The 25,430-nt window shown below is 46.7% G+C and overlaps 1 protein-coding gene and 1 long non-coding RNA gene across 3 annotated transcripts in view; one reads left to right on the top strand and one right to left on the bottom strand.

Moving 5' to 3' along the window:
• TUB (TUB bipartite transcription factor) overlaps positions 1-25,430 on the bottom strand; it is a 30,868-nt gene that overhangs the window by 4,431 nt on the left and 1,007 nt on the right. The window contains exons 2-11 of one of the 2 annotated variants that reach the window (XM_081280927.1): positions 18,139-18,190; positions 17,452-17,614; positions 14,023-14,166; positions 12,597-12,764; positions 11,446-11,567; positions 10,805-11,002; positions 10,401-10,513; positions 9,431-9,548; positions 590-688; positions 187-358 (exon numbers count right to left, since the gene is read on the bottom strand). In XM_081280927.1, coding sequence (XP_081137053.1) covers positions 187-358; positions 590-688; positions 9,431-9,548; positions 10,401-10,513; positions 10,805-11,002; positions 11,446-11,567; positions 12,597-12,764; positions 14,023-14,166; positions 17,452-17,614; positions 18,139-18,190 — 1,349 coding nt within the window. The remainder of the gene's footprint in view (positions 1-186; positions 359-589; positions 689-9,430; positions 9,549-10,400; positions 10,514-10,804; positions 11,003-11,445; positions 11,568-12,596; positions 12,765-14,022; positions 14,167-17,451; positions 17,615-18,138; positions 18,191-25,430) is intronic. The other variant, XM_081280928.1, reaches the window with a different exon arrangement.
• Positions 14,073-25,430, top strand: part of LOC308642202 — a 31,281-nt gene continuing 19,923 nt past the window's right edge. Inside the window, exons 1-2 of the long non-coding RNA XR_014020500.1 lie at positions 14,073-14,212; positions 15,029-15,138. This is a non-coding gene — a long non-coding RNA (uncharacterized lncRNA). The remainder of the gene's footprint in view (positions 14,213-15,028; positions 15,139-25,430) is intronic.

Genomic DNA, 25,430 nt, shown 5'->3' with positions numbered 1-25,430 from the left:
GGGCTCCAAAGAAGATTCTCTCTAGCCTCCCAGTCATAATAGTTAGAATATTCTTCACATCTCATCTAAGCCATATAGCCCATATCCTAAACTCTGGCTGATGTGGACTGGGTTAGGTGAGCTGAACCCAAAACTAAGGGCCCCAGATATCACACAAACAGTATGAGGAGGGGCAGAGACACTCACGGTCATTGCCATGGATGATCTGGAAGTTCTTCACAGAGGCTTGTGTGACACGTCCATGGAAGTTGAGTACGTAGGACTGTGTGTCATCATTCCAGACAGGTGTCTTGTTTTGAAGTTCAATGATACTCTCCGTGTTCTTATTTTGCCATCGTGCTAGTAGTGTCTCATGTTCCTGGGAGGGCAGCCTTGCCTAAGTCAGGCCCAAGCCTCGGCATCATGACCCCACCCCCACCCCAAGGAGGGATTTTTCACAGAAATGGGACTTCTTAGATTCCCCTAGACCTCCAGGGCTTCTCAAATTATATCCCCCACACATATACACACCTGTTAAGAGTTCTGCCCTTAGAAGCTCATGCAGAGGCTGGGATGATAGGGTAGAGGTAGGGTGGGGTAAAAGACTCACATTGCGAGGGCGGATAGAGACTCTCTCGTGAACCATGTTCATGCCTGGGACAATTACGCTCATCTTCCGAGGCCCCTTGAAGCCTAAGACATTTGTCTCCTAGGAAATAAAAAGAACTCAGCACTGACCACCTGAAGAGGGTCATTACCTCCTGGAGAAACTGGGAGAAGGAAATAAATATTAGTTTGTACTATCTTTATTTAAAAGTCTACTAAGCACCTCTAAATGTAACATGTCCAGAGCCAAATTCCTGGATCTCTACTCTGCCACAACTTGCTTCTCGAACTAACTTGCTTCAGTTAACAGCAACTCAGTTACTCCCTTTGCTCCAGCAAACTGCCTAGAGTCATACTTGACTTCTCTTTTTCTCACAGCTCACTTCTAACCATCAACAAGTTTGTCAACTCTACCTTCAGATTACACCCAGAATTCCTTACTGTTCACCACCACCATCTCTCACCAAAATCTAATAGCCATTAACTGGACCCTTTGTTTCTGTCCTTGGCCCATGGTTTCCTCCATTGTCTGTTCGCAACACAGAAAGGCAGCAGCCTGTTAAGTCAGGTTTTCCTCTCCTCAAACTCCTCCAGCGGCTGTCCACTGAAGCTCTTACTCTACCTGCAAGGCCTTGCATGATGTGGCCCCCATTCCTCACTCTCTTTGCATTTACTCTGCCCTCCTTCCCATTCCTTCTTCAGGCCAGACATTCACGACTTTTGCCCTGGCTGTCATGCAGGCATGCTCACAACTGGCTTTCACTTCTTCTTTACTCAAGTTACCTTGGTCAGATGCTCTCTACCATCTTTCCTAAAATTGTACACACACACCTTGACATTTCATAGCCCCCTTCCCTACTTTTTTTCCTTCTTAGCATTGATCAGGAACATATTTATGTCTTTTACATGTCTGTTTTAGAACTTCTATCTCCCACTAGGGGTTTAAGTCCCATAAGGGTATAGACACCCCATAAGGGTATAGACATATAAGTCTGTTCACTACTATATTCTCTACTCAACAGGACCTAGAATACAGACAGAAGATTCAGTACTTGAAAAACTAAGGCTGCCTCTCCAAAACTGACCAGTAGGTGGCACCATAGGATCATCCAAACTAGCTGTGGATTCCCAGTAGCCTCCAAGAAGTGCCCATGCTCAGGGTAGGTGGATAGGACAACCATCCCTCATTTTTAGAAACAAAGAAATTGAGCTTCAGAGAACGTCCGTGATTCCCCATGGCTTTTCCCCCAGTTCTACTTGCTTCTCAAAAAGTGGCACACTGGGACTCAGGAAAGGAGGGAGAAGGGGCCATAGTGATCCCTCGTAGCTGGCAAAATTGAAGGATCAAACCCAGGGCTTTGTTCATGTGAGGCAAGCACTCTACCAACTGAGCAATATCCCCAGCCCACTGGCTATAAATTAAGACCACTCTCAGCTTCTGGAAGCTGCTGCATTTCTTGGCTTGTGGCTCCCTGTTTTCATCTTGGAAGCTAGTGATGATGGATCACTAGGCAATGCTGAGCTGACGTGGATCTGGGGCGAACAGTCTGGGCCTCTCAGAACACACACAGAGCCCAGATCGGCTGAATTCAAGCTCCCGTTCGCCTGCTTCCCGCAGACAAACAGCTGTGACTCAGCACTAATCCATCCGGCTGAAACAACTGGTCAGCCCTTCTGATCCTACGGAGGTAAATGCCTACCGAGCCTTCATAGGTAGTGGCCACAGGTTTGAAACGGGGCTTGGGAGAGACAGTAAGGACCCACCCGTTGCATTGGTCGCCCGGCAAAGGGAAACGAACTGTTGCCATTTGCAAGAGATACCACCATGGCAGAGAACTGACGTCATCAGACTGCAGCGGAGGAGATAACCTCATTGAAACCTGCGGCTACAGGTGTGTAATTCCCTAGCCTTCCCTCTCCACACATCGGGGAAACCTTAAGGGCCCCTCCCAGCTCTCCCGTAAGGGCCCCTCCCAGCTCTCCCGTGAGCACGATAGCCAGCCCGAAGGAATCAGAGGTGGCGCGGGACCCGCGGCACGGACCTACCGCTCCCATCAGGGCTGACTGCTGAGGTCTCTTGCACCAGCTACCGGGGACGTGGCTACCGGAGGGCAAGTAAAATTCGCTGAGGATTCTCAGCCCCAAGCTCTACAAACTTAGGGTCTGAGGGAATGGCAAACTGGAAGACTGTGCCCAGTCGTTCATGAAAACAGGGCTCCTAGGAGCAGCAGACCTGGCGTGTAGCCAGTATTGTGGTGAGCGGCACCCGTGAGAGGGGCCTGGCTAGAGGAAAAGTGGGAAGTGACTAGACACAAGAGGAGGCCCTAGGCACTCAGGATTGGAGACTCGCCCAGTCTGGGAGGAGCTGCTGCACAGTGATTGGTTCCTGTGTATTGACAGGAGAAACGTGGCCTGGTGGGCACAGCGCCACCTACAGGAAGAGAAGTTAATCAAACTCTAAGACTGGGGCTGGGGATGTGGCTCAAGCGGTAGCGCACTCGCCTGGCATGCGTGCGGCCCGGGTTCGATCCTCAGCACCACATACCAACAAAAGATGTTGTGTCCGCCGAGAACTAAAAAATAAATATTAAAAATTCTCTCTCTCTCTCCTCTCTCACTCTCTCTTTAAAAAAAAAAAAACTAAGACTGCATTTATTAGTTTTTTTTCTTTTTTCTTTTCTTTTTTTTTGATTTGGGTTTTTCTTTCATTTTCATTTTTCTTTCTTGTTTTTTTAAATTTTTTTTACACTTTTTTAAAATTTTTTTCTTCTAATTTTAATTTTAATTTTTTTTTTAAAAATTTTTTCTTTTTTTATTTCCTATTTTTTCTTCTTTTGTCTTTTCATTTCTTTTCAATTATCTTATCCCCCCTTCCTTGAATTCTACCTGCTTACTCTCATTCTCTTTAGTGACTTCTTCCCTTCCCTTCTAATACCTTTCCTCCCAAGCATCTAATAAATTTATAGGAGTAAACAGTAACTCATCAGTCAAACAGAACAAGAAGTAACATGAGCAGCTTCAAAAAGCAAGGAAGAAAAGGAGTACAAACAATGCAGGACAGCCTAAATATTCAGGAGGACCTAGAGTCATCAGAAAAATGGTCATATAAAGAACTCAAGGAACACCTTAGACAGATGGAATGGAACCTTAAAGAGGATACAAGACAGCAAATTCAAGCAGCGAAAGAACACACTGAGAATGAATTACATAAACAGATAAAAGAAGAAGTTAAGCATCTTTATCAGGAGATAGAGATTATAAAAAATAATCAAACAATAATTCTAGAAATGAAGGAAACGATAAACCAAATTAAAAACTCAATTGAGAGTATCACTAACAGAGTGGAGCAAGTAGAAGCCAGAACATCAGATAATGAAGACAAAATATATCATCTTGAAAAGAGTCTAGCCAACTCAGAAAGGCTGGTAAAAAATCACGAGAAAAACATCCAAGAGCTATGGGATAACATAAAAAAACGAGTCATCAGGATAGAAGAAGGTACAGAGATTCAAACCAAGGGAATGAGTAACCTGCTGAATGAAATAATTACAGAAAACTTTCCAGAAATAAAAAAGGAAACAGATATACAAATTGAAGATGCATACAGGACACCGAGCACACAAAATCACAGTAGACCAACGCCAAGACACATTGTTATGAAGATATCCAATATACAGAACAAAGAGAAAATATTAAAAGCTACAAGAGAAAGGAGACAGATTACATTCAGGGGTAAACCAATAAGGTTAACAACGGATTTTTCATCACAGACACTGAAAGCAAGAAGGTCATGGAACAATGTATTTCAAACACTGAAAGAATTCTGTATCCAGCAAAATTAAGCTTCAGGTATGACAACGAAATAAAAATCTTTCATGATAAACAAAAGTTAAAAGAATTTGCAGCCAGAAAACCAGCATTGCAAAACATTTTGAGCAAAACACTACATGAGGAAGAAGTGAAAAACAATAACCAAAACCATCAGTAGGAAGTGCCTCGGTAAAGACAGAGGGCGAGGGGAAAGATAATCATGGAGAAACAAACTAAATTTTTTTTAAAAAAGGATAAATAATCAAACATGGATGGAAGTACAAACCATATATCAATAGTAACTCTGAATGTTAATGGCTTAAACGCTCCAATAAAGCGACATAGGCTGGTATCATGGATTAAAAAAACAAATCCAACAATATGCTGCCTCCAGGAGACACATCTGATTGGAAAAGACATACACAGGCTGAAGGTGAAAGGATGGGAAAAAATATACCATGCACATGGTCCTCGTAAGCAAGCAGGGGTGGCCATCCTCATGTCGAATAAAATCGACTTCAAGACTAAGTTAATCAAAAGGGATAAAGAAGGACATTATATACTGTTAAAAGGAACCATTCACCAACAAGACATAACAATTATCAATATTTATGCACCAAATAATGGTGCTGCGACATTCATAAAACAAATTCTCCTCAAGTTCAAGAATCAAATAGACCACAACACAATAATTATGGGTGACTTCAACACATCTCTCTCACCACTGGACAGATTCTCCAAACAAAAGTTGAATAAAGAAACTATAGAACTCAATATCACAATCAATAACCTAGACTTAACTGACATATATAGAACATATCAACCATCATCAAATGGATATACTTTTTTCTCAGCAGCACATGGATCCTTCTCAAAAATAGACCATATATTATGCCATAGGGCAACCCTCAGTAAATATAAAGGGGTGGAGATAATACCTTGCATTTTATCTGATCATAATGGAATGAAACTGGAAATCAATGATAAAAGAAGGAAGGAAAAATCCTACATCACATGGAAAATGAACAATATGTTACTGAATGATCAATGGGTTACAGAAGACATAAAGGAGGAAATTAAAAAATTCTTAGAGATAAATGAAAATATAGACACAACATATCGGAATCTATGGGACACAATGAAAGCAGTTTTAAGAGGAAAATTCATCGCCTGGTGGTCATTCCTCAAAAAAAAGAAAAAACCAACAAATAAATGAGCTCACACTTCATCTCAAAGCCCTAGAAAAGGAAGAGCAAAACAACAGCAAATATAGCAGAAGGCAAGAAATAATTAAAATCAGAGCGGAAATCAATGAAATTGAAACAAAAGAAACTATTGAAAAAATTAACAAAACTAAAAGTTGGTTCTTCGAAAAAATAAATAAGATCGACAGACCTTTAGCCATGCTAACGAAGAGAAGAAGAGAGAGAACTCAAATTACTAACATACGGGATGAAAAAGGCAATATCACAACAGATGCTACAGAAATACAGAAGACAATTAGAAATTATTTTGAAAACCTATATTCCAATAAAATAGAAGATAGTGAAGACATCGATAAATTTCTTAAGTCATATGATTTGCCCAGACTGAGTCAGGAGGATACACACAATTTGAACAGACCAATATCAATGGATGAAATTGAAGAAGCCATCAAAAGACTACCAACCAAGAAAAGCCCAGGACCGGATGGGTATACAGCGGAGTTTTACAAAACCTTTAAAGAAGAATTAATACCAATACTTTTCAAGTTATTTCAGGAAATAGAAAAAGAGGGAGCCCTTCCAAATTCATTCTATGAGGCCAACATCACCCTGATTCCGAAACCAGACAAAGACACCTCAAAGAAAGAAAACTACAGACCAATATCTCTAATGAACCTAGATGCAAAAATTCTCAATAAAATTCTGGCGAATCGAATACAAAAACACATCAAAAAAATTGTGCACCATGATCAAGTAGGATTCATCCCTGGGATGCAAGGATGGTTCAATATACGGAAATCAATAAATGTTATTCACCACATCAATAGACTTAAAGATAAGAACCATATGATCATCTCGATAGACGCAGAGAAAGCATTTGACAAAGTACAGCATCCCTTTATGTTCAAAACATTAGAAAAACTAGGGATAACAGGAACTTACCTTGACATTGTAAAAGCTATCTATGCTAAGCCTCAGGCTAGCATCATTCTGAATGGACAAAAGTTAAAGGCATTCCCTCTAACATCTGGAACAAGACAGGGATGCCCTCTATCACCACTTCTATTCAATATAGTTCTCGAAACACTGGCCAGAGCAATTAGACAGACGAAAGAAATTAAAGGCATAAAAATAGGAAAAGAAGAACTTAAATTATCACTATTTGCAGATGACATGATTCTATACCTAGAAGACCCAAAAGGGTCTACAAAGAAACTACTAGAACTAATAAATAAATTCAGCAAAGTGGCAGGATATAAAACCAACACGCATAAATCAAAGGCATTTCTGTATATCAGCGACAAAACTTCTGAAACGGAAATGAGGAAAAGCACTCCATTCACAATATCCTCAAAAAAAATAAAATACTTGGGAATCAACCTAACAAAAGAGGTGAAAGATTTATACAATGAAAACTACAGAACCCTAAAGAGAGAAGCAGAAGAAGATCTTAGAAGATGGAAAAACATACCCTGTTCATGGATAGGCAGAACTAACATCATCAAAATGGCGATATTACCAAAAGTTCTCTATAGGTTTAATGCAATGCCAATCAAAATCCCAATGGCATTTCTTGTAGAAATAGATAAAGCAATCATGAAATTCATATGGAAAAATAAAAGACCCAGAATAGCAAAAGCAATTCTAAGCAGGAAGTGTGAATCAGGCGTTATAACGATACCAGATTTCAAACTATATTACAGAGCAATAGTGACAAAAACAGCATGGTACTGGTACCAAAACAGGCGGGTGGACCAATGGTATAGAATAGAGGACACAGAGACTAATCCACAAAGTTACAACTATCTTATATTTGATAAAGCGGCTAAAAGCATGCAATGGAGGAAGGATAGCATCTTCAACAAATGGTGTTGGGAAAACTGGAAATCCATATGCAACAAAATGAAACTGAATCCCTTTCTCTCGCCATGCACAAAAGTTAACTCAAAACGGATCAAGGAGCTTGATATCAAATCAGAGACTCTGCGTCTGATAGAAGAAAAAGTTGGCTCCGATCTACATATTGTGGGGTCGGGCTCCAAATTCCTTAATAGGACACCCATAGCACAAGAGTTAATAACAAGAATCAACAAATGGGACTTACTTAAACTAAAAAGTTTTTTTCTCAGCAAAAGAAACAGTAAGAGAGGTAAATAGGGAGCCTACATCATGGGAACAAATTTTTACTCCTCACACTTCAGATAGAGCCCTAATATCCAGAGTATACAAAGAACTCAAAAAATTAGACAATAAGATAACAAATAACCCAATCAACAAATGGGCCAAGGACCTGAACAGACACTTCTCAGAGGAGGATATACAATCCATCAACAAGTACATGAAAAAATGCTTACCATCTCTAGCAGTCAGAGAAATGCAAATCAAAACCACCCTAAGATACCATCTCACTCCAGTAAGATTGGCAGCCACTATGAAGCCAAACAACAACAACAAGTGCTGGCGAGGATGTGGAGAAAAGGGTACACTTGTACATTTTTGGTGGGACTGCAAATTGGTGCGGCCAATTTGGAAAGCAGTTTGGAGATTCCCGGGAAAGCTGGGATTGGAACCACCATTTGACCCTGCTATTGCCCTTCTCAGACTATTCCCTGAAGACCTTAAAAGAGCATGCTACAGGGATACTGCCACATCGATGTTCATAGCAGCACAATTCACAATAGCTAGACTGTGGAACCAACCCAGATGCCCTTCAATAGATGAATGGATAAAAAAAATGTGGCATCTATACACAATGGAGTACTATGCAGCACTAAAAAATGACAAAATCATAGAATTTGCAGGGAAATGGATGGCACTAGAGCAGATTATGCTTAGTGAAGCTAGCCAATTCCTAAAAAACAAATGCCAAATGTCTTCTTTGATATAATGAGAGCAACTATGAACAGAGCAGGGAGGAAGAGTAGGAAGAAAAGATTAACATTAAACAGAGACATGAGATGGGAGGGAAAGGGAGAGAAAAGGGAAATTGCATGGAAATGAAGGGAGACCCTCATTGCTATACAAAATTACATATAAGAGGTTGTGAGGGGAATGGGAAAATAAACAAGGAGAGAAATGAATTACAGTAGATGGGGTAGAGAGAGAAGATGGGAGGGGAGGGGAGGGGGGATAGTAGGGGATAGGAAAGGTAGCAGAATACAACAATTACTAATAGGGCATTATGTAAAATTGTGGATGTGTAACCGACGTGATTCTGCAATCTGCATTTGGGGTAAAATTGGGGGTTCATAACCCACTTCAATCTAATGTATGAAATATGATATGTCAAGAGCTTTGTAATGTTGTGAACAACCAATAAAAAAAATAAAATTAAAAAAAAATTGAGCTTCAGAAGGGTAGAGAAGTCCTCTGTATTTGCATTCCAGTTTGGCTTGTGCTGTTAATAAATGACTCAAACTCTAGCTGCAGTTTCCTAAATATACAGAAAATAGGATCTACCTCTTAGGTAGATGATTGTGCAAAGGGCCCTGTGACTCATGCAGAACCTCGCATCTAGAAAGGTGATCTGAGAGCAAGCACATACAGAACCCAGGCCTCCTACTTCCTATCTCCTATTCAGGAGACTTCCAGGCTGCATAGAGCCAGGAATGGTTCACAGTGGTCCCTAGGAAGATAGTCTGCTGTCACCTGATCACTGAAGATGGGAGGGGAGGGACAGGGCCCCTGTCCCAGGCAGGGATCATTCTGAAGGGGGAATCCCCTATCCACACAGCCTTGGCTACCACCAAGATGGATGGGATGGCCCCCAGATCAGGCAGCAAGTCGTGGGTTGAACTTGGAGACCAGATATCCAGGAATCCAGGACTCACATAGCACACAGCTGCCAGCTCCTGACGCAAGGTTCCACTTTCCAAAGTAGAGGATGATGCCTTCTGAGGGTTGACTCCATTATCATAAACTGTGAACTTGGTACCCATCAGGTTGGACCTGAAAGAAAGGCACAATCAGTATAGGGTTATGTACTCACTGCTCTGGGGCAGGGAACAGCTCATAGTCTGTCCCATGAGGAGACTGCAAAACACTGAGCTGGGCCATGAGCAGACCTCAGGGGGCACACTGCTCACTGAATTCACACCGTTGAAAGTGCTTCTGAAGCAGAACACCTGGACTTGGTCTGAGTTTACTCAAAAGGGAATCTGATTTCAATTAAGGAAATTTAGGGAGGTAAATCAGAATTCCACAGATTTCCATGGGAGAACACGATTGCCCTCATGGGAAGTGGGCAAGCATGATGGTATCCAGGAAAATTAGAGGTCTTTTACCCTTCGGAGACTGAATAAAATGATTGCCTTGTTCCATCCAGCCCCATCTCCAGCTTTAGCTACTTACCTCTAATCTTCATTTATGCCTCCCAAATTGGTACTCTACTTTGGCAAACCCTAAGCCCCCATGAGGCACTGCTAAAAGCCTCCCTGCCCCTCTGTCTCCCTAAGATGGCTGAGATGCTCTTCCCTCAAGAGATTACTCTCAAGCCCTGTCCCTTGGCACTAACCATGGGGCCCAAGCAGCTCTTCCATGCTGCCCTACAACATCAGTAACATCCTGGGTGTGATCCATCTCCCATGATGGGCCAGAACCCACATGCCTGGGAACTGCTTAATTCAAGTCTGGCCCTAGGCTGGGCATAGACTGGGACTGTGATTGGGTCTGATGGATAGAGGATCCTGCCAAAGGATCCAACTCTGCCTTAAATCTTCAAGGTCAAGAAATGCCCTCTATGGAGAGCCTCTTCTGCCCCTCCCTCCCATTCCCGCCTTCATCCTGGGGGAGTGCTGGTACCGCAGTTTCCCGATGTAACTGTCCCCTCCTCGAGACAAGTCTGTTGGGTCCACAGAGATGAGGTAATTGGAAGTTTTGCTTTTCTTTCTCTTTCTTCCTGCCAGGAGGAACACCTGAGGGAATGGAGCAAGATCATGTTAAGACCCAGCTTCTGGTCCACACACAATCATAAGTACCATTCACAAACCCTCATTCACACAAATACTGCCTTTGCTTCAACTTCCAAGTGCACATGTGTGTGCACACACACACTGGAAAACACACAGCTCTGTACTAAGCAGGCATGGAGGCTTTGGTTTCTCTTGAGTACTGAGGGGTCAGTATTGAGCTGAGGCTTCCAGTCATTCTAGCTCCCAGGCCCTCAAGCCTGCCTTGCTGAAAACACCTGCCCAGAGCAACCTCACCTTCTTTCCATCCTCACGGTCCAGGTGCAAGAAGTAGGTGGGGTACATGCCCCGGTCCATCCCCTTTTTATCCCGTGTGATGCGGCATTTGATGGTGATTCCCTGGGGTGCTGGCCTCAGGGCAAACTCCTCAAGATCCTGAACCTCAACATCCACTGGTGGCTCTGGGGCTGTTGGGCTGGGGGCTGAGGCTGTGTCCTGTGAGCAAGGAGAGAAGGCACCTAAGCCCCACCAGCCAAAGCTGGAAGTGTGAGATCCAAATCCGCATCCTGTTGTGGTAGTGGTGGGAGACAGGGCAGGATCCCTGGGATATGGGCCTGGCCATCCTGCCCTAGGGTCAGAGGCTATCTTCCTTATCCCTACCCGATCTTCAACAGTTCCTAGGGCTAAAGATGGGAATATAAAGGCAGGTCCTCAGACACCCCAGGTCCATAGCTTGGTTGAAGATATTAGGAGGCAGTGTAGAAGGGCAGAAGGGCCCAGCTAGAGAAGCACCTGATAGGCACCAGGACCTGCCCATGGCCCCAGAAGAGCTATCATGGTATCTCCATCATGTTCTCACACACTTGGTCCACCTCTTCTGGACAGGCAGTCCTCTGAACATTGCCATCCAACTTCTTTCTGAGAAGCTCCTCACTCACCCTGATGGACTTCCTGCTAGTGGCAGAGCTGGGGCGGGTGTTGCTGTTTAGCTGGGAGGAGCTAGAGCTGTTCTCATCCTCATCTTCCTCTTCCTCATCAAAGCTCATGCTGCTGGAGATGCCTGAGGTGAGCAGAAGAACAGGGAGGATGAGTGAGGAGGATCTACCTTCCAAAGTAGATGTCGTCACATGTGGACATATTCAAACACTGACATCTGAACCCAGACACACACACAGCCATATGTACACACACATAGTGACATGTACTCCCACACACAGAGATACACATGAGGAACATTCTCTCAGATGCACACATGAGCTGGGGCTGGTTACAATCCTCAGGATACATCCCCACCACCCAGTTTCAGCTCAGTCCCTGCGTCAGCTCCCCTCTCCTCTCTAGCAATAGCGTTGCCCCCATCTCTTGTGCATCACAGCCTATCTGCGCTGCGTCTTCACAGGGAACCTCTATTCTGACCTTGAGCCTATTAGAGGCCTTGCCTGGCTTGGGCCATAGACTCTGCCAGGGAAAAGGCCTCAGCTTCTCCCTCAGCATGGTGTGCAGGGCCACATACTTACCTTTCCCAGCCTGCTCTGAGCCTCTATCTCAGCTTTCTCCACATTCCCCTCCCCTGCCTGGAATGCCACCCATCTCTCAAATTGTCTCAACAGCCCTTTCTCCAAGAAGCTATCCTTGAGTAGATTTCTCACAATGTGGGTGGCACTGCCAGGCTTCTTCTGTCTGCCACATTGCACCAGGGCTCATGGTGGGGAAACTGGGCAGCAGGTTTTATACCTTGCCTCTTAGCATCCTGGCCCTGCTCCCTCTAGCTCAACAGACAAAGGGGCAACTCCTTTCAAAATTTTTTTCTAGGAAGCAAAAGGGAAAGAAAATTTGCCCCCAAACCTGGGTTTCCTGGGAGCATGAGATAGGGCTGGAATGTGGGTTGGTTATCCCAGTTCATAGTTTCCCTTAACTTGGCCTTATCAAGGCCCCTGTCCCATACTTGTCATTTGTCCCCAGGTATGTCCCCTCCCCCATGGTCAGGGAGGAGCTGGACCTGACCCAGGAAGGCCATGCTCCCAGAGAAGGGTGCACCTGAGAAACTGGGACTGAGCTTTGGTTCCAGTTGGGCCCCCACGGGGCTCACCCTTCCTCTGCATCGTGGCACGCAGGTCCTGCTGGCTGGACAGGGTGCCCCCACCAGCTGCTGTCTCCCCTGCATCCTGCGCGTGGTCTGATTGGCCCACAGTCAGGATCTGCACTGGGCCTTGGGCCTCAGACTTGTCTTCTGCCAGTGCTGCTGGCCCGCCGGTGCCTGTAGGCCAGACACTCCTGAGTCACGTCCAGGAGGGAGAAGAGGGCCTGGATTCTCAGACGTCCATGAAGGGAGTGAGGGATGAGTGAGAGGAGACCCTCTGCAAAACTTTACTCACAAAACTGATTTTTAAAAAAACTAACAACTGCTGTCAGCCTGTTAATGATTGGTAAGCTGTGAAGGGATATGGGCTTTAATTCTTCTGTTCTTCCCCACATTAATTACCAAGAGTTGATCTGAAATACCCCACATGCTTAAGACAGACAGCAGCCATCTACAAAACCAATTGCACAGTAGAAAAAACAACGTGGAGAACAAGGATTGATCCAGACCGCAGTTCATAGTTGAGGCCAACAATCACGGACATGGCCAGCTACAAGTTATCAGTGCTTATATTCTCTGACTCTGTTTCTGTCTGTGTCTGTCTGTCTGTCTCTCTCACACACACTTAGGGTAACTCACATACATCATTAAAAACAGAGGAGGGCCCTTGAGAAAAGATTGGTTTTCATACACTGCCTTTTTAGGCAGAGGATCTCCCATCCCACATCAATCTTGCTGCACGACAGCTTCAGACACAGAAGCAAGGCCTAGCCTACACTGGTGGCAGCTGCCCTGCCTAGCTGAGGTGATGCAGCCAGCTCCAGAAGCCCATGGACCCTGACATACCACTGTCCAACTATGATGTAGTGGCCTGGAAATCACTGCCCATCACCCAGGGTTGAGGAAATGGGTGTCTAGCCAGGAGCCAGGACTTGGGGCAGGAGCTGCCATCACTGTCCATGACCTCTGGGGATCTTTGTTGTACAGAGAAGAGCAGAGGGAACAGACTGCTCTTTGGCCCAGAGGGTGGAACTGGGGCTAGAGCAGGGAGTAGAGTGCAAGAGCAAATAGCAAATGCTGCACAAGCATGGGGCAGGCTGCAAGAGATATAGTGAGCCCCCACTGAAGGGAATGTCCTGGCTTAAGCATCAGGGTGGAGGGAGCTTGGGTCAAGGCATGGCAGAAGGAAAGGGTGATCCTGGGCAACAGTTGAACTGAACTTCAGTTCCTGGCAGTATGGAGAGTCTGCCCATACTCACAGGCCAGCCCACATACCCCGTGAACTGGACAAGGTCTGTTGGCCATTCTATATCACTGAGACTGCTCACCCCAGACCTTGCCTCCAAGTTAGGAAGGGAAGCTACCCTTGACCTCATGGCGGTGGTGGAGGGGCAGGCAGGCCTATTGGGGAGGACTGTGGAGCAGGCAAGCTAACCTTTGTGCTTTCCCTTCTTCTCCTTCCTAGAGACCCCACTCTGGCCCCCAGATGCAGCAGCTGCCTTGGTTTTCTTGGTTGAGGCTGGTGCTGTTGGGTGGGCAGCTCCCAGCTGCACACTGGCAAGTGAGTCGGCCTCTTGAACTGCTCAGGAGAGAACCCAAAACAGAGAAAAAGAATCGGATATTAGGTGAGGCTAGAGTTTCCACTGGAATATACTTCCTACCCCTACTCCCACCTGGGCCCCTGTGCCACTTTTTGTGCCCAGAGTCAGACCCACTCATTTCTACCATGCAAAAATGCTGGGCAGGGCGTGCTGGTGCCACCATCAGCCCAGTGTGATGATGTCAATGACAGGCCAAAGCCATGATTAGTCAGCAAAGTTCTGGTCTAACACACTATTCTGAGCCTGAACAGGGGTAGAATGTGTCCATGAAAATATGCACCAGGGAAAATGGCAGAGGAGAATGCAAAGGCTGCATCTTCTGGCAGGGACCACAGCCAGGGCAAGTACTCTAAGGATCCTGCACAAGCCCTCAGGTGTCAGGCCCGTGGGAACATGGAATATGGAGCACCTGTGGGAATACAAAGAGCTCCACACACCTGGGAGGAAGTCTCAGAAAGGTGACAGCTGGTGGCCTCCATGTTCTCCACATGGCAAAACTCCAATATGCTCGAAATCCACAAATAGTTTCTGATTGAACTTAAGATAAAGACCAACAGTGTCCTGCACATCTGGCTCCTCCATCTCCCTTTCCCTTGGTCTAACCACACATTCAACCACCTGGAGCCAGGAGTTCCAGCCACAGCAGGCTTTCTCATGCACATGCTGTACTCCCCTGTGTCACAGGGCCCTTGCTCTGGCTGTCCCCACTACCTGTACTGCCTCTGCTGCCTGATTAACTCCCACTCATCCTCCAGATCTCAGTTCAGAGAAGTTGTCCCCAGCTCCCTAGTCAGAGAAGCTGCCCTGTCATCCCCTCATTGAGCCAATCTCTTTTCACAGAGCACAGCTGTCACCTATTTAACACTCTCCTCACCTGGATCATAAGAGCAGGACTACACCCACCTGTGCTGCCTGGAAACCATTGTCTCTAATCCAGAGCCTGACACCAAGTAGGTCATCAATAAATATTTAAGAAATGAATGAATGTGTAGAATGAACAAATACAGCCAATATAAGGTCAAACACCTTACTTGGATAAACCATGTCAAACTCCCTTGGGATGATCCTGTAGTTAACACCAAGAGCCAGCAGAGGGCAGAGCTGATGCCATTGGAGGGGTGGGGGTAGTCTCAGAAACCAGCGCCCAGGGCAGCCAGCCAGCTGATAGCAGCCTACCAGAGCTTTGTCTACCATTCAGAGCTGGAGAAAGATTCAGCCCCCAGTCAAGCACAGGGGAACACACTTCACAGATATCAAATGTCCCTGTAGGGAAGGCCCTTGGAGGCCTGCCCTGGCCTGGAGTCTTAGCAGGGAACAGCAATCAGCTGGTTTTGGACATGCTGGAACACACTACAGTTCCTTCGATTTTCAAAGCCCTAAGACATATTTTTCCTTATTGGATAGTGGAGAATACAGACCTGGAGACCACAAGTGACTTGCCCACAGTCACAAGTGAGCAGGTAATGGAGTAGTAGGACCAGAAACTCTGTTCTAGCCATGCATGACCCCAGAGGTGCTCCCCTGCTCTTACTGCAGTCTCCTGCCAGCCTGGCACCACCTCCCCCAGTCAGGATTTAAAAGACACTGCCAAAGGCCTCTATATCAGGGACTCCTCAAAATGTAGCCTCTGGCACAAAGTTTCAGGGCCCCAAATCATGGGTGCAGGCTCCCATCTCACATGCAATCCTGATGGCTCAGATGCTTGGAAAGGCTGGAGCTATGATGCCTACATGGCAGCAGGTGAGGCTCCATAGAACCCAGGACAGTGGCTGCCTTCTCTGTAGGGCACCATCTTGGAACGGCACTCAGAGGGGAAGTGGAGAAGAGGCTGTCAGGAAGGGCCAGTTCCATGAGGAGCAGCTGGGGCTGCCTGAGAGAGCTGGGCTGAGGTCCCTGAGGGGGATCCTGAAAGGCCTCTCACGTGGAGTACAGATATTTTAAGTGTGGCCAGGATGCTGTACACAGGGAAATTACCAGGAAGGAGTATCTTAACAGGGAGGCAACATAACATGGTGGAAAGACCTTTTAGTACCAAAGTCTAATCTGTGACCAGCAGCACACTGTGAACATGTTGTGGAGCCCCTCCAAGCCCAGGCCTTGTCAAACGTGGGGTTAGTGAGTCACTGAGGATGAAATGATAATGCAGGTAAAGCACCTAGCCCCATGCTTAGCCCTAGCAAATGTCCAAAGACAACTTCTATGATTAAAAATGAAGTGGTTTTCTTCTAACTCATATGGTTGCTGCCCTCTAAAGCACAGATTAGGGGAGTGTGGTGAGCTAAGGGCTATTATAGTAACACAGAGAACCTGAGAAACTCTGAGGCAGGAGGACAAAGCCAGCAGTTAGATGGAGGTTAGTCCTGAGATAAGGAAACTACCAGAAGCTACATGTGGCTGGAGGCTCCAGGTCAGAAAGAAGCCACAGAGGGAGGGAGCATTATGGTTGCTAAGGTTCTTCCTACCTACAAGTCAGATGCCTGCAATCTTCTCACAGGTACTACTGCATTTGGAATAGCCACCTGCATGACCAGCACCATACCAGCAGGGGGCAGTGACAACTCAGTCTTCCTCTATCTCAGAGACCAACCCACTATCTGGCCTGGCATATTCAACCTAACCCAAGCAGAAGTGAGGGTCCTAGGTGCAGGGATATAAGGGAGCCATCCCTCTGCAGGATAAGTGGTAGAGAATTCCCCCAAAGTGGGCTCTGCTGAGAACAGAGAGTGTAAGGAGGGGAGCAGAAGACTACTGGTCACTACAGCTCTGAAGAAGTCCTGAGCCAGGGACAGTGACCTACAGGCCAGAAGTCAGATAGACTGAAGGTATAGAGAGCTCAAGATGGGAAGGAAACAGGTATTTGTGCCTTGATACCCTAGCTGGTGTGGTGCTCAATGCTGAGAGAGATTCCTCTCAGGAGAGAATGGAGGAGAGAAGCAGGCTCTGTTCTACTTTTAAGAGCTGCCTCCTGATCTCAAATATTCCACATCAGAAACCTGGAAATTTGAACTTCCAGATTCGTTTTTAGCCTTCTGGCCTCAGCATCTGACAAGGTCAAAGGCTCGGTGTCTCTAACCCACCCCACTCAGCTGTCCACCTAGGCTGGGTGACATACTCAGCTTGGACAAACCCAACAGGATAAACCCCTCACCTACCCAGGTCAGCAGAAAGCCCCCGAGGGGCTCTCTAAAGCCATGCTGGGGTGTGGAGCCTCAGTGCAGGAGTCTCCCAGGCTGGCTGTCCCTGGGGCAGGAAGCAGGGTGTACCTTGGTAACTGGTGCTGCCAGCACTGCTGAGGTAGGACTCCACCAGGGGGGCTTGTTCCTCTGACTGCCGGGCCCGCCGGCTCCGGGGTCGCCCATCTGCATTGGCCTGCACCATCAGGGGCTCCTGGCGCTTCTTCTTCTGCTTCTGTTCCAGCAGGGCCCGCTACAGAGGCACGGGGAAGACACAGAGGTGAGTTGTCTCCCCACCCACCCCTGCCTTCACCAGGAGGGCTCCCACAGCGGGGTAAGAAGAGAGTGCCCTGCTGACCGGGTTGGGTGGCAAGGCCTCATGTCCTCAGCGTCCCTAAACTTGGGGTCCAGGAAAGGGTGGCACAACTCAGGCCTGGCTATCTTGGAAGACCACAGCACAGCAACTCAGCCCTCCAAATTGTCCAGGCAATTGTCCAGGCTGCCTCCCTGGCAGAAGCCTCACCTAGGCTGGGTGACATACTCAGCTTGGACAAACCCAACAGGATAAACCCCTCACCTACCCAGGTCAGCAGAAAGCCCCTGAGGGGCTCTCTAAAGCCATGCTGGGGTGTGGAGCCTCAGTGCAGGAGTCTCCCAGGCTCCCTTCTTCCCCATCTGATAGGAACATCCAGGGACCATGGAAAGAGAGCCCTCCCTCTCTGCCTGAGGATACCCAATCCAGACTCTACCCTTGCACCCAGTCCCAGCCTCACTCACCTGCCGGTCAAGCTTCTGCTGCCTCAGGTTGCTGCCCTCATCATCTAAGACACTGCAGAATGAGAGAGGGGTATTCAGAGCCTATCCACCAGGTACCAGGATATGAGTAGAGTCCACCCCACAGCATATGAGTCTTTTAAATCCCTCTAGACATGGCTCTGTCATTCCATGAGCCAATTGGTGGAGGGAGGAAGCATGGAAGCTGCCATCTAAGAACCACTTTGAAGGGTGTGAGTCATATTTCTGACACTTCAGGAGCTTATCTCTTGATAGGACTAACTGCTCCAAAGACTTTCCAGCCAGCCTGGATCCAGTAAGAACATAATGAGCCTCTCCTCTCAGATCCCAAAACAGGGCAGGCTTGACTAAGACCTAGGAAACCCACGTAGAAGCATCAGCCACAGTCTAGACCTGAACTGGCCTTCAAACCAGGGGCCTGCTCCCTCCAGCTTCCTATGGTGATTTCACCAGTTCCTGCTCCTCCTTTCTATCCTTTATGGAGAAGGCTGGGTCCTCTGGGATAGATTCCCTTCTCCCATCCCAAACTCCTGGCTCCCAGGTAGGCAGACACCACCCACCTTCCCACTCTCCTTTAGAAGGTAGAGTGTCCTCCTCATTTAGGAGAGGGAAGCTAAGAAATCCACTATTCTCTCAGAGCAGGTCTAGGGCTAGGTGGGGATGTCTTCAGGATGGCCCCAGTAGGTCAATGTCTGCCCAGCAATCAGACACCAGCTCTTCCCTGGTCACAGATGTGGCATAAACAGCACAGGGAGCTGACCAGTCTTAGGATAGGAAGCCTCATCTCACCCAGCCTGGCATTCCTTCCCAGCAAGGCAGAACATGAGTAGGAAGCTGGCAACTCAAACCACTTAGCTTTCTGGCTATCCCAAGACACCTTAGGCCCAAATTCTATAAAAGCCAAAGTCAGGACAGCTGCATGGAGTGGAAATGAATCCTAAGAACCTGCACTCTGGGAAGTCCCAGGCAACCCTGGTGCAGTTATGCGGGAGCCTTCCACAAACCAGACCTCTGTGTGGGTCCCTGCTCAGGCAGGGCCCAACGCATTAGGTTCCTGTGGTCTACAAGGAATGTGTGAGTACATCTTGTGTATGTATGCAAACATGCATGCAGACACCTGTGTAAACGTGAGTATGGTGTGTGGAAGGGAAAGAGAGGCCTATCACCTCAAAGACAAGGTAAAGCCATTTCTACTCCCTGACAGCTAGCCCTTTCTAGCTGGAACAAACATTGACTTATATGATCTTTGAACTACTCATATCTCTGAGGGAGCCAGCCAGAGGATGGAAGGAAGTCCACATATCACAGTTCACCCACAACAACCTTTGAGAGCTATGCATCCTTTTAGCTGGCATCTGTCCTACCTATTTGACATCTGGAAAGGTCTTTCCTATGCTACTATGCACATCAGAAGAGCCCCAACTGTCATGTAGGGCTGTGTGCACAACATCTTTGTTCACCAAACCCTCAGCTGCTGGAGCACAGGTGAAGACACTGCTCAAAAGACATGTTTCTAGGTATTAGTCTCCCCAAAAACAGCCCTAAGAGGGGACAATTGCATCTGGGGCTTCCTGAGGGCATCTCTAGCACCTGGGCCAGGTCTGAGAGGCCACAGCTATCCACCATCTCTGTACCTCAAGTCAAAGGCCTGACTGAGTTACCCAAGGGCAAAGTACCTGCTCACAGACTGATTTCCAAACCTCATTGAGCACCATGGCATGAGCAGTGCACAGTCACTCCCCTAATTCCAGAATACAGATTTAAAATGCAGTCTGGGCTCTGTTCATTGCACCTGGCTGACAGGAGCAGTGGTCTGAAAATCAGCTGGGCTTTGCTTGCTGAGCTTTGGGCCGGAGCCTGGGACATCCTGTAACTCCTCACAGTCATGTGCTAGTGGTCTGGCCACAGAAGTCTCTGTATGACCTCAGTAAGACAGTGCAAGGTTTCCTTGGTGCCAGAGGGACAGGGCATTTCATAGCTGACTGGGATGTCATACACACTTTCAGAGGGCAGTGCCAAGGAATAAGGCAGTCACCTGGGTCATCCACAGCAGTGGTCTTGGCTGAGCAGGACAAAGAAGATACCTTCCATGGTGCATATGTGTATTTCTAGAGTCCTTTAGAAAAGGGGCCAATCCAACTGAGAGATAAAGGTCACATCAACAAAGCCACCTCCAGAAATGTTGGATTACAGTAGTAGCTTGACGAACATGAACTGTTTCCAGAAACAGAAGTCTCACTGTTCTGTGCCACTAATAAGGGGACATTTTCCTACCACAGCACTGTCACTTCTATGGACTTCACATAGTTATGTCTGAGGCATGAGACTGCTTTCCATGAATACATTATTTCTTCTCTCTGTCCCCATCTCCATTTTGTTAGGAGAAAAAGGACAGAGAGCCATAGGATTTCATAACACTGATCACCAGATAAAATTACAGGTAGAAAAAACTTAGTGTGGCCTTCAGAGTAAGATGGATGAACACAAGGGTGAAGTTTCTCAAAGAGATTCTATAAACCTTAGATATCTCAAAAGTACCCAAAAGAGCTGCTCACCACCTCACTAGACACCAGACATGAAAGAATACCCTCGAAGGCAGGGAGTGTGCGTGGAAGGGGCAGGACAGAAGGGAAGCAACATGTGCTTGATTGAGCAAGACCCACCTGGGAGGCCTATGATAAGTCCACTGATACTAGGAGTCCCTGAGAGTGGACACGACACTGGGTGAAACCAGGTTCTTGGGGAAGCACACGTTTCTTGGAGAGCTGCTCCTTATGAAAAGACCACAATCACCTGGCAGTGACAAGCTTGTACTAGAAGGGTGTTCCTGCCTAAGGACAATGCATCCAAGTACACAATGTCTCTCCCGGGTGAATATCAAAGAATCCCCCAGCAGATGGCAGCAGGTCATGGAGATCAATGACAATGATGGCCGTCTCCAGCAAGAGCAAGACCATAGCTCCTCTCTTCCTCACAGGCACTGCTCCCTCTCCGCCCCCACAGCCAGCCCTGCCTCCTCATCTCCACTGCAGCACCATTCCTAAGGGTCGATCTCTCTCAAAAACACCTCCCCAGCCTGCCTCTTTCTGATGGGCACCATTCTAGGCAGCACTAAATGAAAACCACGAAAGGAGACAATAATGGTTTTTTAATCACTAGAGCTCCAACAATGGAATTACTGCCAAGCCAAGGCTGCCAGCTGCAGCCCCGCCAGGAGGCTTGGACAAAGATAGGGTACTGATGAATAGGTCTTCCAGCTGAACCTGGAGACTCCTTCATTACAGTCACCTTCTGCTAGGGACCAGACCGAGGAGGTGCAGGAAAGTACCAGCCACTGGATCTCATCTGCAGTGTCCACCAATCCAACTGCTCTACTCAGGACCAAGGCCTGCTGCCTCCACTCAGTTCTCCCAGAGGCACTTGACAGATTCCTGGGTAGTGAATCATGATTGACAAAAAGATGATAAAAAGTACAGGAGCAGTTTTTGTGTAGGCAAAAAAAAAAAAAAAAAAAAAAAAAAAAAAAAAAAAAAAACAGACATGGCCAACATATTTAGGAAATCTGTTTCTATCATTCTTCTTATACTTAAAAACTCCATCTAATTCATCAGTGCTAGCCAGAGGCCTGGGGACAGACCTAACCATCTGGATACTTTCTCCATGCCCACTTCAACTTCCCCTCTTCTTGTCCTTATTCTTTCTCCCAGTCACAGTAGAAGCTGCCCCTGCTGGACCCAGGGATCCAAGAAGTGGGTTGTCTGGGGAAGCAGGCCACTCAGAGTATCTGATTGCAACCCTGTGCTCAATGCCAGACCCCAGCAAGTCCACATCTGTGGCTTCCATTACTTTGCAGTTGCTTGGAACACACTGAGAATGGGGCCAGCTCCAGAAGGAAAAAGGGCAATGCTGTTCATAGGAATTCTGCCTTTCTAGGATGGGCTGTCCCCATTTTAGTTGGTGGTTCCTAAACATATCAGGTGCATTAAAACTATAAAGGGCACTAGCCCTGACTTGGTAATTCAGAACTGCTGAGGAACATGCCCCAGAATCAAAGTGCGCTCCCCACTCACTTTTATTTTTTTAAGCAAGTGCCATAGGTAATTCTAACACTCTGCCATGCAAAAAGAAACCATGAGACACAGCTTGTGATCTCTAGAGAACAGAAAATTGGGAAGTTGCTAGAAGGAGTTGCCAGAGGTAAAGAAGTAACCCCAAACATGCAGGGTACCTTTAAGGATATGCCTAGTATCAGAACTACAGTAGTCAGGAGTTTTGCTCAATCAGCAATCAATCATATTGCTCCCTAGAAAGCAAAGTGAGCAAGTGGAAGGAGGAACCTAACAAGGGCCCAAAAGAGGAGGAACCCAGATCCATGCTCAGGTTCAACTCAAGGGAAGAACTCTCCACCATCATAGCCAGCTGGTAGAAGGCATTTGGCAGGGATGCTACTGGGGGCATTCACACAAAGAACAAAACGATCTGCATGGGTGCTTCTGGCCTGAGAGTCTCTGTGACCTAGAGCCATACCTGGCAAGCAGTGTTCCGGGTAGCCCTGCTGTGCTGGGAAAGCACTGTATCCCTCAGGTGTGCGGAAAACCCAAATGTGGAGCCAGGAGAGGTGAGGAGCCCTAAAAGTTACCTGGGGATGCCACATTAATTCAAAGAAGTAGGCCATCTTACGTGTGTTGGAGACACAGTCAGGAACAATGTAATATCCCTGATCTCAAGGATTTCATGGCCTTGTGAGGGAAACACCACACACTGGCCTCAAGACCATGCAGACAAGAGTACAGAGTTGGCCATCAACTGCACTCAGCATAAGACATCTATGGCCACAGTCCTTCTTCATGCTCAGAGGGACATCCACCTACAACTTACAAACAGTAGTAAAGCCATGTATTATGGGCATTTAATACTCCTCAAGAAATGGGAAAAAACTATGTTATATGCATTGATGAATATGTCAAAATGAACCCTACTATTATGTATAACTAATACACCAAAATTTCTAAAATTTTCTTAAAGGATACAGGTAAAAATAAACTGGCAGAAATGAAAATTACTATAGTAGTAGAAAAAACAAAAGGCAAAAAATGATTCTTTTTGTTCAACTTTATAAACTAAACGGCTTTAAGTCAGAATGTGAGATTAATCCATGATCATTATAAACTGAGTTAAAATTACCCATAAGAAGATTATCACCAATTATCACTACTTTCAAGAAAATGAGCTAGACCCAGGGAATGCAAGATGCAACCACCATAGAGAGAGTAAAACCCCACCAGCAGAGCTAACAAGATGTCAGCCAACCCTTCTCTCCCAAACAAAATGTCACATTCCAATTCTGACAAGCTGTGACATTAGGGAAACCTCGTGCCAGTCAAAGCACATGCACACATGCAGCTGCCCCACCCCCAGCTGCAAATAAAATGTCTTGTCTGTTTTCTGCCCCAGTTTTCTCTGTGATCAGACAGGCTTGTGGCTTTGCCTGCAATCAGCATCCCAGTTAATGTAAGAGACAATTTGAAACTCCTTCTCTGAGTACAAGTCTCTCCATTGCAGAATTCTACCCCCCAAGTTCAATGTTTTTCCAGACTCTGTACTCCCAGAAATACCCAGCAGGCAGGGCAGGAGGGATCCTGGAAACTTCTGACTACAGCCCACCTCCAGTTTGATACCTACCTCCTTACTGCATAACAAGACAGCAGAATAACAGAAGAATAAGGAAAGCAAGCAGTGTAGGAATGCAAAGGTGCCAAGCTGCTCCTCACAGCTAGGCTTCTAGGATGGCAGGATTTGGTGCTCTAGGCTGAGTGTGGGAGGAGGAATTGGACCTGGGCTTAATCAAGTGCCATTTACTTCTTGCTTAGGATACCAGTGTCCTAGGCACTTGTTGGAGGACAGAGTCATTTCCCTACCTCCGTGGGGTCCCCTTTATTAGGAACAGGATAAAACCTCCCTAGAATGAGGCAGGTTTTCCCAAGGAACCAGGCACTAGCTCTACAAATTACTTTAGTCCCTGGCTCCCCGGAAGAAGCTTCTTTGTGACCTGGCCTGGCTCAGCCCAGACTTCAGTGTGCCAGATCCTAAACACACTATCATCCCTATAGCCATGTGCTGTCCCTTCCAACTCTCCTCAGTCTTTGGCCACCACCTTACATCTGGATTCCCTCACAGGTTACTTCCACAACACTGGAGTCCACTCAGTCCATGGGCACTGCTAAGGCACTTCTGTGGGGCTTAAAAATGATCAGCAATACTCATCTTCTACAAGATCCTCCACCCACATGTGCCAAGAAAGGCCAGGATAATCTAGAGACTACCTATGCCTCTAAACTGGATGTCTGTCCAGGGTAAATGCTCTTTTGAGTCAGCACAGCCCCATGTCTCCCTGATGCATGTGAGAATGAGATGTGTATGTACATGTCTCCAGGAGATTCTATGGGTGACACCTGGCACAAGTTTGTGTGTGTGTGTGTGAGTGTGGGTGTGGGTGTTGGGATGCAAAATAACCTGGGAAGCCCTGAAACCCCCACAGGAGCTGAGATTGGAGGCCAACAACAATTCTTAAGAGAAATCCTGAATTCTCAAGCCAGTGACAGGTGCCTGTTTGCAGAAAGATCTGCTTTTAACAAGCCTCAGGCAGTTTCAGCTGGTTTCTATTTGGGACACTGTCTGGACACTCACGGAAGAGAGCTGTCAGAATTACTCTCTGTTAGTGACTGGAACCCAGGCTCTTTTCCTAGAGCAGCGGGTTATAATGTTGGTCCTGAGGGTCTGGTCCTATCACCTAAAGGCAGGTGCACCTAGACTGGCAATAAAAAGTGGGCCTTAGCAGTCCAGCACCCTTTTTACACTCCTGCCTCTCCAGGAGGCCTAGAGACAGCCCCGTAGCCCATGGCAACCAAGGAGCCAATGGGTAGACAAGGATCTGGTGCTACCATGGCAATGAGCTCCTTTCCCTGGTAATAGAATGGAAAAGAGAGGATAAGGAAAGCCTGAAACTGTGTGAGGATTTCAGATTAACCCCCAACCCTCTCACAAGAAGAAAAGCCAGGACATCCTTGGGTCAGATCACAGTGTCTGGGAACAGAGGGAGGTTGGCTTCCCTAAGTGTACCTGGGTTCTTTAGTGCTTTTGTGCATTTGAGGGCAGTTCTATGTATTGTGAGCTGGTGTGCACCCAGGTATCATCCTTTTAACAAGTCCCTGAAACATGGTAATACTTGTGAGGGGTAATAAGTGTCAGGTATTCTCCAGATACAGGATGTGTAT

This window comes from Spermophilus citellus (genome assembly GCF_964194105.1).
Source record: "Spermophilus citellus genome assembly, chromosome: 2".
NCBI classification, from domain to species: domain Eukaryota; kingdom Metazoa; phylum Chordata; class Mammalia; order Rodentia; family Sciuridae; genus Spermophilus; species Spermophilus citellus.
The sequence above is the reverse complement of the archived record's forward strand: the minus strand, read 5'-3'. Positions and strand labels throughout refer to the sequence as shown.